At 45.1% G+C, this 14,548-nt stretch overlaps 1 protein-coding gene across 2 annotated transcripts in view; it reads right to left on the bottom strand.

Annotated features, from left to right (window-relative positions):
• Positions 1 to 14,548, bottom strand: part of zfyve9a (zinc finger, FYVE domain containing 9a) — a 25,485-nt gene extending 10,937 nt beyond the window's left edge. Inside the window, exons 1-10 of one of the 2 annotated variants that reach the window (XM_046407680.1) lie at positions 14,324 to 14,548; positions 8,260 to 8,369; positions 7,401 to 7,508; positions 4,715 to 6,177; positions 3,360 to 3,459; positions 2,946 to 3,122; positions 2,582 to 2,745; positions 1,638 to 1,767; positions 1,141 to 1,263; positions 198 to 353 (exon numbers count right to left, since the gene is read on the bottom strand). In XM_046407680.1, the coding sequence (XP_046263636.1) occupies positions 198 to 353; positions 1,141 to 1,263; positions 1,638 to 1,767; positions 2,582 to 2,745; positions 2,946 to 3,122; positions 3,360 to 3,459; positions 4,715 to 6,177; positions 7,401 to 7,470 (2,383 nt within the window). In that variant the 5' untranslated portion in view covers positions 7,471 to 7,508; positions 8,260 to 8,369; positions 14,324 to 14,548. The remainder of the gene's footprint in view (positions 1 to 197; positions 354 to 1,140; positions 1,264 to 1,637; positions 1,768 to 2,581; positions 2,746 to 2,945; positions 3,123 to 3,359; positions 3,460 to 4,714; positions 6,178 to 7,400; positions 7,509 to 8,259; positions 8,370 to 14,323) is intronic. The other variant, XM_046407681.1, reaches the window with a different exon arrangement.

Genomic DNA, 14,548 nt, shown 5'->3' with positions numbered 1-14,548 from the left:
TCCTCTTACATTACACTGCATTACTTCAGTGTCAGCTCATTCTTAACTGGGCAGTACCTGACTCAGACAGGTGGACTCACCTGTGGGACTCAAGGCAGGACTAATAATGAGCTGCTACCCCCTCAAGAGGGGCTCAGGGTGGAGGTGAACTAATTTCAGTGTGTGCTTCCTGGTGGAGCTGTTGTTTGTGTTCTTACCACTGAGGGCCTCCTGGTAGAGCTGCACAAAGTGAGTGAAGATGTCTTTAGGGATGGTCTTCTCATCAGGTAGACACTGGAGCAGAATGACCACCTCTGCCTGGCCGACAGCGTGCATGCCTTTAGTCGTCACGTACCAGCACTTTCTGTTTACATCTGTGGGTTCAAAGAACGCAAAACTAGTCCATCACATCAAACACAGAGGAGACTGGAAACGTTTCGTGACGCCAGCACAAGATTAAATACGCTCAGAGAGAAAGTAAATGATGTCCTGTTCCTTCTTTTTAGCAGAAGTCTATAAATGTGTTTCTAAAGTATCATCTCCTCTAGCCAAAAGAGCATTAAATTAATTCAATAAATCACAAAACACTGTGAATGAACCCATCTTAAGCTGAGAAAATTCTTCTCATGTCAGATCAATCTTTAAAAGTGATTTTGAAAAACCCTAATAAAACGAGACAAGCCGAGACAATTCCTCGTTTTTTTAAATTTTCTTTCCTGCCAACTTGTTTTATCCCTGTGCACTGTTGCAGATTATGCAATAGGCATCAGAACCTTCTAATAAATGACTGAATTTATCTTAAAATATATTAATTCCCCACTTGTTCCCCTCGTATCACCGTGTGTCTCAGCTCACCGCCGTTCGCAACAGTGGCTCTTTCCCCCAGTGTTCGTATTGGCCTTGGAAAGAGTCACAAAAAAACATCTGCATGCATTCACAAAACGATGGCTGCGTTTGGGCTTGGCTGCCCAGAAATTCACAAGACGAAAGCTGAAACAAGCCAATCACAATTGTATACAGTACAAATACGTATTCTCCCATTTCCTTAAATCATGACAAAGTCAATAATTTAGAAGTAGAACTACACACTGATTTTGGCTACTCCAAAAGTTCCTGAAAATGCCCTTTAAATGGTAGAAAGGCCCTGACAGAGGAACTCACAGTTGACAAGCTTGACCATGGCGAGCAGGTTAGCGTTGAGCACGAAGACCAGGGGGTCTGGGCCTCCCTCCTCCAGCTGCTGCATGAGGACGATCTCTGATGGCCTCTCCTCTACTGCATAGTCTGAAGGTGGGGTCAGGGTGGAGCAGAAGGAGGAGAGGAGGGCGGAGTCAAGGTAAAGTTAGACAGATGGACAGGAGAGAGCCGAGGATGAGAGAGGTTTGGAGATGTCAGAGCGACGATCAGGGGGAGGAGGTGAGGATGATGAAGGAGTCACATGTGAGGCAAGAGAGGGAAATGATCAGACCAAGTTAACCCCACCAGAACCTCCCATCAAAATCATCAAGATGAACAAATCTTCTCCCCGAGTGGCGATAAGTGATCGAAACATGAGCCGTGACACAAAGCACATGAAAAACACACATTTGACAGGCACAAAGACGGCAGCTGTGGGAGCAATGAGGAGGCAGCAGAATGGTGAGGATGAGGGCAAGCACCTGTGAAGTGGCCTCCCGTACCTCCTTTGACTCCGGTGGAGATGAGGATGGGAGGGAGCCCGTCCTCCGGGATCAGGCTGAGGGAGCTGCCCACGGGGCTGCCCACAGGGGCAGCAGGGGTATGGACCGCCTGGGGGTGGAGGGTTAGACGTTATAACACACTGCTACAGCTTATAAAAAATGGGTGGCATGTCAACAGCGTTCTTTCAAATAATGTACGCACGATTCATTGGGCCAGAATTACCAGTTTGAAAGTACAAGAGTAACAAAAGACATCAACTGTTCTTGTGACTAGTAAATTGATTTTGATATGTAAAACTGATATTGCCTTTAAATCACTTTTATTTGATACCCTTTAAGGCGCCAAACCATGAAAACAGTCAGGGAAGCACAGCAGGACCCCCTCTGTATGTCAACCTGAGGAGCTTTTGGCAGTTAATTCAAATCCATGCATTGCTCAGCTCACGCCGACATGACTGTCACGGTGTTGCGCAAATGTGGTTTTATACTCCAAGTTCTGTCTGCATGGCACAATCAGGCCATATGAGATGAAGCCATTTAAACGCTTCAACAGTCACTCTGTTCAACAGGCCATGAATCATCCTGACGGCTGGCATTCGAGTCCAATGAGTGAACAGCAGGACCACAGAAACAATCACATTCAAATGTTTTCTTGTTGTGAGACAAACATTAACCTGTTTTACTTGAAGCATTTCAGTCTACTTGGAATTCGTATTTCTAATCTGGTTAAGACAACCAGGAATGTTTCCTTTGAACTCTGTTTACTGCCTGTTCATTGCAGTCAGTGCAGCCAGTAAACCACCAGAAACAACAGAAAGACTTCTTTGTGCCTTCCTTCAGCAATCTGCGGGGTAGCTAATATGTCCGCACAAGCTAAACTAATAGCATTAACTGTGGTGGAATGTTTTTCGTGCCTAGCCTACCTCTGAGGAGTCAGAAGTGGAGGATTTGTTTGAATACGTGGAGATGGCCTGTGACTGGGAGGGGGCCGGGCTGGAGGTCGGGGGTTTGGGAGACTCTGCTGCATCTCCGTTCGGTAAGACCCCATCAGCAAACCACACCCTCCTCTGCTCCCGAGACAGGGACCCTAAAGGTGATAAACCCACACAAAAGCACATTTTACCCTAATATCTTGACCATACAGGCACAGTGAACAACCACAAGCTCACATAAATAAAACCACATGCAGCCTTTAACAACAACAAAGCGTTTGAATCAGTGGGGACAGAATGTAAAAGGTTAAAAATAGTGTTGTAAGAGCATTTTTGTTCTTGGTGTAGACTGTACCCTCGTTTCCAGGCTGTTTCAGGACTCCCACGGGCACCATGACGGTAGGAGGAGGGGAGCTGAACACCCCAGAGGCCCGGGCCTGCTGCAGAGGGGGGATGGTGGAGCAGTACTCCGCCGGGTTGTTTGGGTTCGGACTCTGGTTGCATGCAGCGGCCAGCGTCTCCCATGATTGAACTGACAGGAACAGACGACATCCTTAGTGGAATTCAAAAAACTACACAGATACGAGAAAATGTCATACCCTACATGAAAACAAGTGCTCTATTGCTTTTTAGATCCAATATGTGTAGATCTAATAAGCAAATGTATATCCGTCTAAGATTGAATTTATTCACAGCAGGTATTTTTGAGTTGTGGTCCAGCAACATTTAAGTCATTAAGAACTAACGTCCTGCCTGCTGTGAAGCTCACCAGTCAACAGAGCAGAATGACAGGTGACACAGACGCGAGCCTCCTTCCTGTCCATGTACGTGAGCTTGCACTTAAGGCTGCAGCACGTCGCACAGAACACCTAAACAAACAAACAAAAAAATACACAGCCACATAGAAAAAGAAAAGTGAGATTATTTGTACCAGTTTCCTACAAAGAATAAATGCAGTGGATGGAAAACATTTCTCCAAACCATCTCAGTTTAACTGTGAAGATTTGAAAAATTAGCTGTGATTACGCATGCAGGAAATGTACCGTTTTATGGGTATTGATTTCCTGTACTTTGCCAGCACATCAACGAGCTGCAGCTGTGTACAGGGCACTTTGCTTTCCAATTAGCACCTCCTTACACATCATTATCCACTAACATGTATTTAGTAGAATATTAGACAGAGAGCTGAGAATCCTTTTAATTTCAGAGCCTCACTGAAACTGGTTTGTGGCTCCACCGGTCTGGTGGTGGCTGCACTGAGGATCCCGCTGTTGTTGTTTGCGGCCCCACAGCGTTGGTCTCAGTAATACTGCAGTGCCAGCTCCTCCCCGCTCAAGTGGCAGAGAGTGTGTTTGTTTACCACCATGGGAAATGAAGTAGCAGTCCGGCGATTTTCCAGTGCAGTGTCAGCGACCGCATCTTCACTTTCAAGCACTGAGAGGACACCTCGCTGCATGTGTGGGCGGCCGTAATGCTAGAAAGCTACCTGCACACCCACTGAGTTTATCTGGAAAGAGAAGCCTAAAAAAGGAACTCATCTATCAAAGCCCTTCGTGTAATTTACCTCCTTATTCTGCAGAGTCTGGCAAAGCTCTTTTAAGTCAAATTTAAATAATGGAATATTACTCTATTATGCGTTCTACAAGTTGCAATGTTGCTTTTCTCCTATTATGCATGATTTTTGAACTTTTTGAAGAAGAAGCTGATGGGGAAAAGCCACAATAACAGCACACCAACGGCAATGATGTTCTTCCATCATGAGTTCTTCAGTGCTATGCACCTTACTCTAGATACCATACATCCCACGGATTCCCTGAATTCTAGTTCATCAGTCAATACAGGCCACTGTAAGGGGGAGAAATGTGTCCTTTCTTTTTTCTGACTGATTCCTCCCTGGATGATGATGAGCTGTAAAAACGAGTCTCTTTAATTATAAAAGGCTGACCCCAAAAATTAACCTTGTCTGTTGATGTTCTAGACAGCAACAGCACATTGCCTAATTTTGGTACATTGTTATGACCCAGAAATGCCAGGTACATTGCTATAAACAGGGATTTTAGGCATATGTCACAATGTGGTTTAGCTTAGAATTTCCCTGAAAAGTAGCTCTAGCACAGCACTGACCTTGCCGCAGGCCCTGCAGTGGTGCCTCCTCTTGGTGAAGGTGAACTTGACATCACATTTCATGCAGACAGGAGCCTGGGAGTCAGGCACCCACACAGGGGCAACCTCTCCCAGGGAGCTGGCAGGCTTCCTGCACAGAGTGCCCTGTTGGCCGGCCTGGAGGTCATTGTCTGGACTCTCCGAGGGCACCGGGAGAGGAGAGTGGATGACACCATTGTCTCCGTTCACCCCAACTGCACTCTGATCAGTCCCACTGAGCGTAGTTTCGGATGGAGTGCCCCTTCCTCGCTGGCTCTCCTGGTTTTTGTTCTTGGTGACGGCAGCTGGGCCGAGCTGATTTTGGACCTGGTCTGAGAGCGGCTGTGGAATCTGGAGCTTGAGGCTGACCGGCTGCTTTGGGCGCGCCCCTCCATAAGGAACGCTGACCGGCTGCAGCCGATTGTTGTTGAGTTTTGGTTGGATGCTGCCTGACCCCACTGCTCCTCCATCACCGTTCTCCTGTTTACTTTCCTCCATCTCCTTCTCTTCAGTCACCGAGTCCTCTTTAGAGGGGACAGGAGAGGGAGAAAAACCCTCCTCCTTCTCTTCTGTCTCCTTAAGCTTGGAAGGACTACTGCTCTCCTGCTCCAAACCATTGGGGAGGCTTGTTATTCTGAGGAGTTGTTCTAACTGACCCTCTGCACCACATCTCTTCTCCGTCTCCTCCATTTCCACCCTGTCAGGAGGAGATGCATCATTCTCCTCCACCTCACAACTAGTCTGAATGTCTCTACCCCCATTCAGGAGACTTCCTATCTGCTCCTCCTTTACATGTGCAGTTTGTTCTTCTTGTCCACTGTCCTGTAAAACAGCTGTAACGACCTCCTCTTTGACACTTTCCCCATTTTGTGTTGTTGGCTCCACATTCGGATGAATTTTCGGAGACAGAGGTTTTTCCTGTCCTAATCCGACCTCAAAGGTAAAGTGAGTGTGACTGAGAGCAGAGCCTTCTCCTCCAGCTAAAGTGGGGGCTCTCTCTTCCTGGAGAGGTCTAGCCTCCTGGTCAGAAGCAAGAGGCTGATTATCTGGAGGAGAACTTATGTCCTTGCTGGGCTCATCCAGCTGTGTGCTAGCAGGGCTGGCGAGGCAGCCGTTCTCCACTGGAGTACAGGCCGTCACAGGGGGCGGCGAGAGGTCGTCTGTGCCCACCAGTTTGCCGATATTGGGCTGGGGGAGCGGTGGGCTGTGGACATCTGCCGGCCTCTCCTCTGCCCAGGATGGAGGTTCGGGACCAGGATGTCTTTTAGGGTCGGCCCCTGGGGAGGCGCTGGAAGAGGAGTCGGGGAGAGTCTTGAAGGGCAGAGGACTCTCCCGGGGGCTGAGGTCTGTGTGGGCCAGGGCGGGATTCAGAGAAAGCAGGTGGGCTGGCGGGGCCAGGATCTGGGTCCACTTGGTATCTGAGAGAATGGGACTGTCTGTCTCATCTGGAAGAAAAACAAGAGAGGAAAACTTAAGACTATGGATCTTACTTTGTCTTATTGGTCATTAACACTTCGTCTTTACATGAAGAATTATCAGTTGCTGCATTTTGCATGTAATTTAGAAATGCATATCTTGCATAAATCACCCTCATTTTTTAGTTAGCTTGCAGGATTTGTGTCAAGTTGGCGATACGAAACCGAATAAGAAGAAGTGGCTACCAGCAAAGAGATTATGAACCTTCAACAGAATGACAGGAAGCCTCAAATGAACCGCCACAGAGAACTGATACAAAGATACACACTCCCAGGTGATCGAAAGGGCTAAAAATGGCAGAAACAAACCAGGGGACAAATCGAGAAATGAGGTTGGCATGGAGAGGCAAATTAGTGTGTGGATGGACTGGGAAATTCTGAGAAAGTGGGCCAAACAGCTCAGTCACTCCTGGGAGCCATCAGTCAAGCTGACACATGAATGCTGTGTAATATGAACGGAAATTCTTATTCCTAGTATTTGTTCAAAACGATTTTCTCACACAGCCATGTCAGCTACTGTATAGTGCTCTCCTCCCTCCAGCGGAATTCATGCTAAGCGTTTTTAGTATGTGCTGTACCAGGTTCAAGCACACACACAAAGTTAATCTGCCAAGCTGAATCTCTGGCAGTGAACACAGAGATAATCACTCACAGCCAAAACATACCCTGAGCTCACGGCGCCATCAGAATGTGCAGTGAGTGGAGGACTGGCTGATTTTTCTGGGCGGGTAGGGGGGTCATCTGACTTCAATTCAGAAAAGAGTTGTCTTTCCTCTATCATCTGCTGATAATGCAGTGTTTACCTCAGACTCACCATAAATAAATCCAGCAGAATCACTTCCTAAAAAAGGCCCTTAACACAATTTCTTAATGCGCACAGTAAAAAAGACAAACCACATGTCTTGCACCAATAACACGGTTTCACTCAAAGCCCTAAGGAAATGGATAATCCAATTAGTTCTATTCCCTCTCTGCACGCCCTCAATCACCACCTGTGAATGTTACTCGAACTCACTGGGCGGTGGCCGATTGTCTGACACCTTGATGATTTACTCATGGGTTACATAAGGGCATCCAAGCCGCAGTTCCTCTGAAACTTCAACCCAGGGCTACACCTCATCTTATCTGTCTTTTCTCGAACACAGTGACTCACTGTTTGTCCCTGACTCGTGTCTCTTCACGCAGCAGCTCACCTTCGTTCTGCTCAAACTCGTCCAGCACCTTGTCCAGGTTGAAGGCCTCGGCCTGGAAGTAATTCTCCATGAGTCAGGAAGCTCCACCCTGCCGACAGCCGAGTGAACCTAGAAGCAGGAAGAGTGTGTCCTCAATCCCAGATCCGTTCACATTTCCATACTGTATGCAGATGTCCCTCACGGCCTGAATCATATCTCCTTTCTCATATCGTTTGTCCTCTACTTGTTTTAATACAATTCATTTAAGTAGAAAGATCCCCATGAACTCTATTGACCTTAATCCTCACCCCCTCCAATGTAGTCCTCTCTTTTGTGTCACCCTAGGGTCACTTAGATAATGAATGTGAAGAATGGGTATGGTTAAGTGTATGAGTTTGATTAGGAAGGTTACAGAATGAATTATAAGACCTGGAATACAGTAACAAGGTGACATCCAGGATATGAATTTCTTACATCCTTACAGGGACTTTCTTAGTCTTCTCCTGAAGGCAGAAATGTAAAACTTAGAAAAGGTTTTACAGACAAACTATCTGTCAAATGCCTGTAGATGATGCACCCACCAAAATGATGGTGCATGATCAAATGGCCAAGGTTTGGGTCAGAGAAATGGTACGGTAAGGACTTTGTAGCAATCAGGACCTGTCCTGCTATCACATTCTCTGGAGGTTAGTTCGAATGACAAAATGTAAAATGCAAATGTTCCTTCGTGGGTAAGACTTGATGTGATGATTTTATTTTGTTGTGACAGTACATACTCTTCAGATTTTCTTCCTCCTGCATTGACAGCTGATGACAGCTGTCAAAGCGAAACTCCTGCATTTAGCCTTGAAATGATGCTCGTCCCTCCGTCAGTCCTCACCTGCACAGAGGTCCTCCTCGGCAGTCCCAGGCGGTGTGTTTTTTTTTCCTCAGCGGGTTTCCCTCTCAGTTCTCACTTCACCCAGTCTGGCAAGCGCCCAGCGCCCACACCTTAGACAGGGAGGGAAAAACCATTCAGTAAAGAGCTGCTTCTCAACCTGCGCAGCAAAACATGCGGCTGGTTTCAATATGAAATGACACAATAACTGATGATTTCCTACATGCTGTTTACATTATATGGCCTTTAGATACCAGAAAAGTAAAGTTAAGTTTAAGGCCTTTTTAGACTTTTTTTTTCCCCAAACAAAAATGCCAAACATTTACTGATTTCCAGCTTCAAATGTGACCATTAGATGCTTTTATATATTTTGTCATACGATAGTAAAGTTAACATCTTTGGGTTTTAGGCTGTTGGTTGGATAAAACAAGCAATTGAAAGACTTCAAGCATATGATACACAGGATGTTAAAATAAAGAAATAATAATAAAGTTAAGGTCTCCACCATCACACTGATGAATCAGAACAAAATCCTAGATAAGCGTGGTAAACTGGCTCTCAACTGATACCTAACACAGTGCATGTACACTGTGGTACGTCCTGCACATCATCATACTGGGCAACAGTCCATCCAAGCACGACAAGGTAATCAGAGGGATGAATGGGAAAACAGTTGAAGCCTGAATCACCGCACAGAAAACCTACCCAGTCTGTCCTTGCTGATGAGAAGACCTTGGAGTGAGGATGTGATGGTGTGTGTGTGTGTATGTGTGTGTGGCGGCAAATGAGTAACAGCCAGGCTGAACTTCAGGGTCATTCTCATAAGGACAAGAGCGACCAGGGATTACACCAGAGACCAGATATTCCGCAGAGCAAAGGCTGCAGAGAAAGGAGCAAAGTCAACACATTTTCCGCTTAGTTTAAGGTGCAAGCATGGGCACGATGTCAGCACAAAACAGCGAAGGCACAGGACAGGAGTGTGGACACATGTAGTGCGTGCCATGGGTCAAACCGTTTCTGCCACACCAGGAGGCGACGAGACAGAAGGAGGACGCTACTGCTGGAGCCGAGAATACAGAATAAAATGCACTGACTGTGAAAATCCTTATTTAAATTAAGAAAATGCACAAAATGAATAATCCATCAGTGAGTGAAACAATGAAACGGCCCTTTAATCACAGCACGTTACAAACCTTAAGGCAAGCACAGTCCAGATGGCGTATGATGACTCAGTTTAGACACAACAAAAGCCAAGTGACGTCAACGCTCGGTCAATACGAGAATGAACTCCACTTGCTTAGATAAATATGATATTTCACACAACTGCTTCATATAGCAGGCAACAGTCTCAGTCTTTACAGTTCATCTTAGCCAAGCTGAAAATGTTTCAGTCACTCAACTACTGCAATTATATCAAATCTATTAATCCTGATAACACATGATGAGGAGTATCCAATGTTGGTATAACTGAAATTGCCTCAATAGGACAAAACCATCAGGGCATTTTTAACATCAACAGGCAAAAAACTACAACTACACAGAGCGAGATGATCCAGTTTGGGTAGAGTAAATTACCTCACATCACCTGAACCGACTACTCAACAGGAGCAGCAGCTAAGCACCAAAGTTTTACCTCGTTCAGCCTATGAACCTTTCACTTCAGTCCAGGGGTTTTCTTCTACGTCAAATGAAAGACTTCTTAAACTGTCTTGCACCATAAGAGCCTGAAGAGCTCCAGTGGACTGTGGGACGGTGCACACAACACACACACGTGAACAAACACACACAGATTCGTCTCCACGAGGACAGGAGCCTGTCCCTGATTAAGATTTAATTACTCTGCAGAGTCATTGAATAATGCATCCTTAGTCAAAGTGCGTGAAGGAGTTGTATTTTTAGACATGTAAACTTGGAAAGATGCTTTAAAGGAGACATATGTGCATGAGACAGTGTGTCAGTCAGAGAGCCTGCAGGACCGCAGGAAAACGGGCCTGCAGCTACGCCAGCACAACAAAATGTTGTGCATGAACAGACTCAGACTCATCAACTAATAACTCAACCCAACCAATCAAAGACAAAAGTAATTACTTGAGGTGTGGCCTGAAGAAAAACGAGATTATCAAGATGGTGGATGACAGTGGAGCTCACGTGGTGGTTATTCTAACTGATGTGTGAACTATTTTATAAATTAAAACCAGTCACAAACTAATGTCCATCACAATCTGACAGAGCCCATCATATTGTTGTCTGAAAAATGCTTCAGAATCTGACACACAGATAAAAATCTACAATTTCTTATATTCATATTTGGAAACGTTAAAGGTTTAATACTTTTAAACATGCTGGCGGCACAGCCCTAAGGACGGTAATGTTGGTCGGTCTGTCCACCACTCTGGTCCAGACCTAAATATCTGAACAACTATATGATGGATTGTCATGAAATTTGGTACAAATATTCATTGGACAAATGTTAGCATTATTATGAAATGTCATAAAAACAGTGAAATAAAATGTCCATCACATGTTCCCAAATTCCATGGGAATCTTTAATAACTCGTTTCTTCCAACCAGCAGTCTGGAACACAAACATATTCAGTTTAAAATGGTCTGTTAACTGATAGTCCTGGATAATTTACACAACTGATTGGATCAAAGCCAAGGAACACACAGTGAATTATAACCCACATCTTTTTGCTTTTTAACTTTTTGTGTGTCAATGCAATTACAGCACAACAGACCACAACAGTTTGTGAAAAGTGGGAGAAAATACAGAAAGGTCATTTGCAAATTTGTCTTATAGTATAAAGATACGGTGCTGAAACACCAGTGAAAACAAACAGGGTCTCTAGTCTATTTTTAAACCGACTGCAGTTGATCCCCAGTCACCACAGCCATGCTCCAGCCTCCAGTGTAAGCCAGACATGCTATTAATGAAATGGCCTGACTGGACTACTAACATGACAAACCATGCCTGACTGGACATCCTGGCATGGCAGCAAAATGAAATAAGACAAGGGCATAAACAGTGAGGTAGGTCGAACAAACTGGAATGCTAAAACAGTTTGTTAAGTCCTCCCAGTCAGGACAAAACTCCTCTTTCCTGTTGTTATTTCCTCTCAAGGAAAACGTACTTCCTCAACAATCAGGTGAAATTCCTCTACAGTCATTAATTATGTGTATATATATACATACACACACACACAATATATATTGTTTTTTATCTGGTTGGGATGAACAACAGCTCCCTGTCTTTTCTCATCTGAGGAAGAGGATGCTGTTTTCAATTACAGTCACACATTGTTGTTGTTTATGTTTTGGCAGCAGGCCCACAGCATACATTCTGATATGTCACAGCAAGAAAAAGACAGGTATAATATCTTTAATAATGGCATAACAGCATGTGAGCGCACCATTTTGATGATTGTGCTAGTGAAGATGTTAACTCACTGAGGTTTTTTGTTTTGTTTTTTTTTTTTTGTTTTTTCTTTGACGGGGAATAACTGTCAAAAAACAACAACAAAAAGCTGGGCCAATATGCATAAATCCATTCAACCTCAGAATTTCAGTCTTAAATTCAGTTAAATTCAGAGAGTGTCTTCAAATTAAGAATAAATGTCCTGACCTGCATGCAGTGAATGTCCCTAAGTGTTCAGACTTCGTCTCCGCTCCTGAAGTATTCAAGAGAGCAGAAGAGGTATCATAATCAGCTGCAGCTAACTGACGGCATACAGAGGCCACACACTCACCAGCAAAGAAAAGATGACTCACAAAGGCAGATTGATATAAAGTTTAACACGTTCCTTCGCAGCATGAATGCAGTGGCTTTGACGATGGGTCACATACAGCTGAAATGATGATTACTTAAAAAGTCAAATTTTATTATCATTATTATTATTAGTTGGACAACACAAGCCCACTGAAGACACCTCTGTCCGTCTCTATGTGCAAGTTCTTTTTATGGAAGTTAAAATGTCTGTGCAGCTTGTAAACAGAAGTTTCTGTACTGTTCCTTTTTCCTTGTGCGACCAACTTCCCAGGGTTGCAAGCTCACATCCTGATAAACACCGCTTGTCGATCCGTACCCGCCATCACTGCGCTCCAGACGCCATCTACTCAGGGTGAACACAGGAAACCTCAAATGATGACTTCCTCTCTTTGAGAATGGACTGACATCACTTTCTAACAACATGATCGCATGACAGCGTGACACATTATTATGTAATGTTTAACGCCCAGGCTGTACAGTGGGAGTTGTCCAACCTTCTCCAGTGAATTTATTTATTTGTTTCCCCCCACCAAATTGTAATTTCCAAGTGCTGCTAGAAATTTAAGATAAAAAAAACAAGAATGTGCCACAGGTTTGTATCCTCCAAATGATCATCTTTTCTTTTTTTTTTTTTTTAAAGATAATTTATTTGACAGGGGAGGTTGAAAAGGTAAACGTCTTGAGATTTGAAGAAGGAAAGATAAATAAGAGAGTCACTGTCCTCCTGTTACAAAGAGCTGCCCTGCTTCACAGCGAGTGTCAAAAGCTATTATGATCTTCTTTTCTCCCTTATGTTTTGATCTACATTTAACCACCACAAGACTGGGAAAAAAAAAAACACACAGTAAAAAAGGAGACAGGCTGCTGGGCTGCCATCAGGGAGAGACTAATACTTTCTGAAAGCACACAGTACCCTGCATCAGGGAAATCTCTGCACACACGAGAGCCCGTCTTTGCACGGGAGCCTGTTGGATCAGTCTACTCAATCAGCCCCCCCTGGGCTTTCATACCTCTTGAAGATGTAGTGAAATATCACCATCTCCAGCTACAGGTAAAAAAACCCAGATCATGTGTCCTATATCCAGCATGGACAGACAGTCAGGCCACGCTGGAGAGATGCCAAGTAACACCAGACAGGAAAATTATGGGCGTGACAAAGTCCCAGCCTTTTCAATAATGTTAAGTGAATGCAACAGTGATTTGGGGGTTTGGGGGGGGGGGGATACATACCATTATTATTATCTGATCTGGCTTTCTCTTCAGGCACAAATACAAATTCTTCATTGGTGATGACTATTCAAGGTGGCACTGGGATGGGCCCACCTCCTCCTAAACCCATAGCCTGACTAAGGCCGTGATATACCAAATGATGAGGTAAATGCAGAAGACGTGCCACCAACAGACCTCACCAAACCAACCCTTAAGAGCAGATAGATGACCATTAGCTCGCATTATGCAACCCTAAGTGGCACTGTGGCTGTGCCTGCTGCCTGCAAGGCCAAACACAGCCTCAGATGGTAAATATTACTCACAGGCAGACTGGGTAAACACATGGAAAGCTGCTCTGTTTCACCAAAAGCGGTAGCTTAAATCTCAAAGGCTAAAGAATAAAAAAATCCTAGCAGCTGAGGTTCGTTTGCACCACAACTTGGGCAGTTGTATTAGCTGGTCTGCTAGCTGAATTTAACGTCCGCCAAAGGCCACGAGTTAACTTTGCCCACAGCACTTATCTCCAAGTCGACTGAACAACGGGGTGAAAACGTATAAACATGGAGACCAAATAATATCGCTGTGTAAAAGTATGCCGTGACGCGGGAATGAAGCTGCTTGTATTTGCTCCAACGGTTCGGCGGGTAGTCGTGCGCCGACTGACGGCTGCGACTTGCTGCTCTGACGGTCAGTCACACCGTCGCTGGCTCGGTGGGCTGTGCGGGCTAACGGCCAGTTTGAACGGGTACAAGGGTTTGTTAAAAGCTTCCCTCCCCGGGTTGACTCAGTTCATTTGTCACAGCCCCTCACAGCATTTCAACCGCCGCCGCACTGCTAGCGTTTTCGGTGACTGTTCAGCCACAGCTCGTAGCGGAGACCACAACCGTTAACGTGTTGTGTAACGTTAATTGACGTAAAATAGTGTTACGGTAACGCCACCTTCTCGGTGTTGCTCGCCGTTCAGTTAGCTTAACACACCGACCGTCCGCACTGACTTCGGTTTAGTTAACACTTGCCGTTGCAATGGCGGGTTGTAACGTTAGAGCGAAAACAGACCTGGGAAATGTTATGAAAACAAAGTCAGTTACTCACCGGAGGAATCCTCATCTTTACCAGCAGTCCCGCGGAGCCCCTCCATTAGTATCCGTCATACCTAATCGCCTTTGAGGGCTATTTTTGACTATCCTCGTGTAGAAACTCGACCGCCTGCTCAACTCAAACAGCGCAAGTCGGAAAGTACAGCCTGTAGTCTACCGTAGTTGTGCGACAACACTCAAGGATCCCTCCCCCAAAGGTTTAATATTGGGGAAAATAAGG

Source organism: Scatophagus argus, chromosome 13 (assembly GCF_020382885.2).
Source record: "Scatophagus argus isolate fScaArg1 chromosome 13, fScaArg1.pri, whole genome shotgun sequence".
Taxonomy (NCBI): Eukaryota; Metazoa; Chordata; class Actinopteri; family Scatophagidae; genus Scatophagus; species Scatophagus argus.
This window is presented reverse-complemented; position numbering and strand designations above follow the sequence as displayed.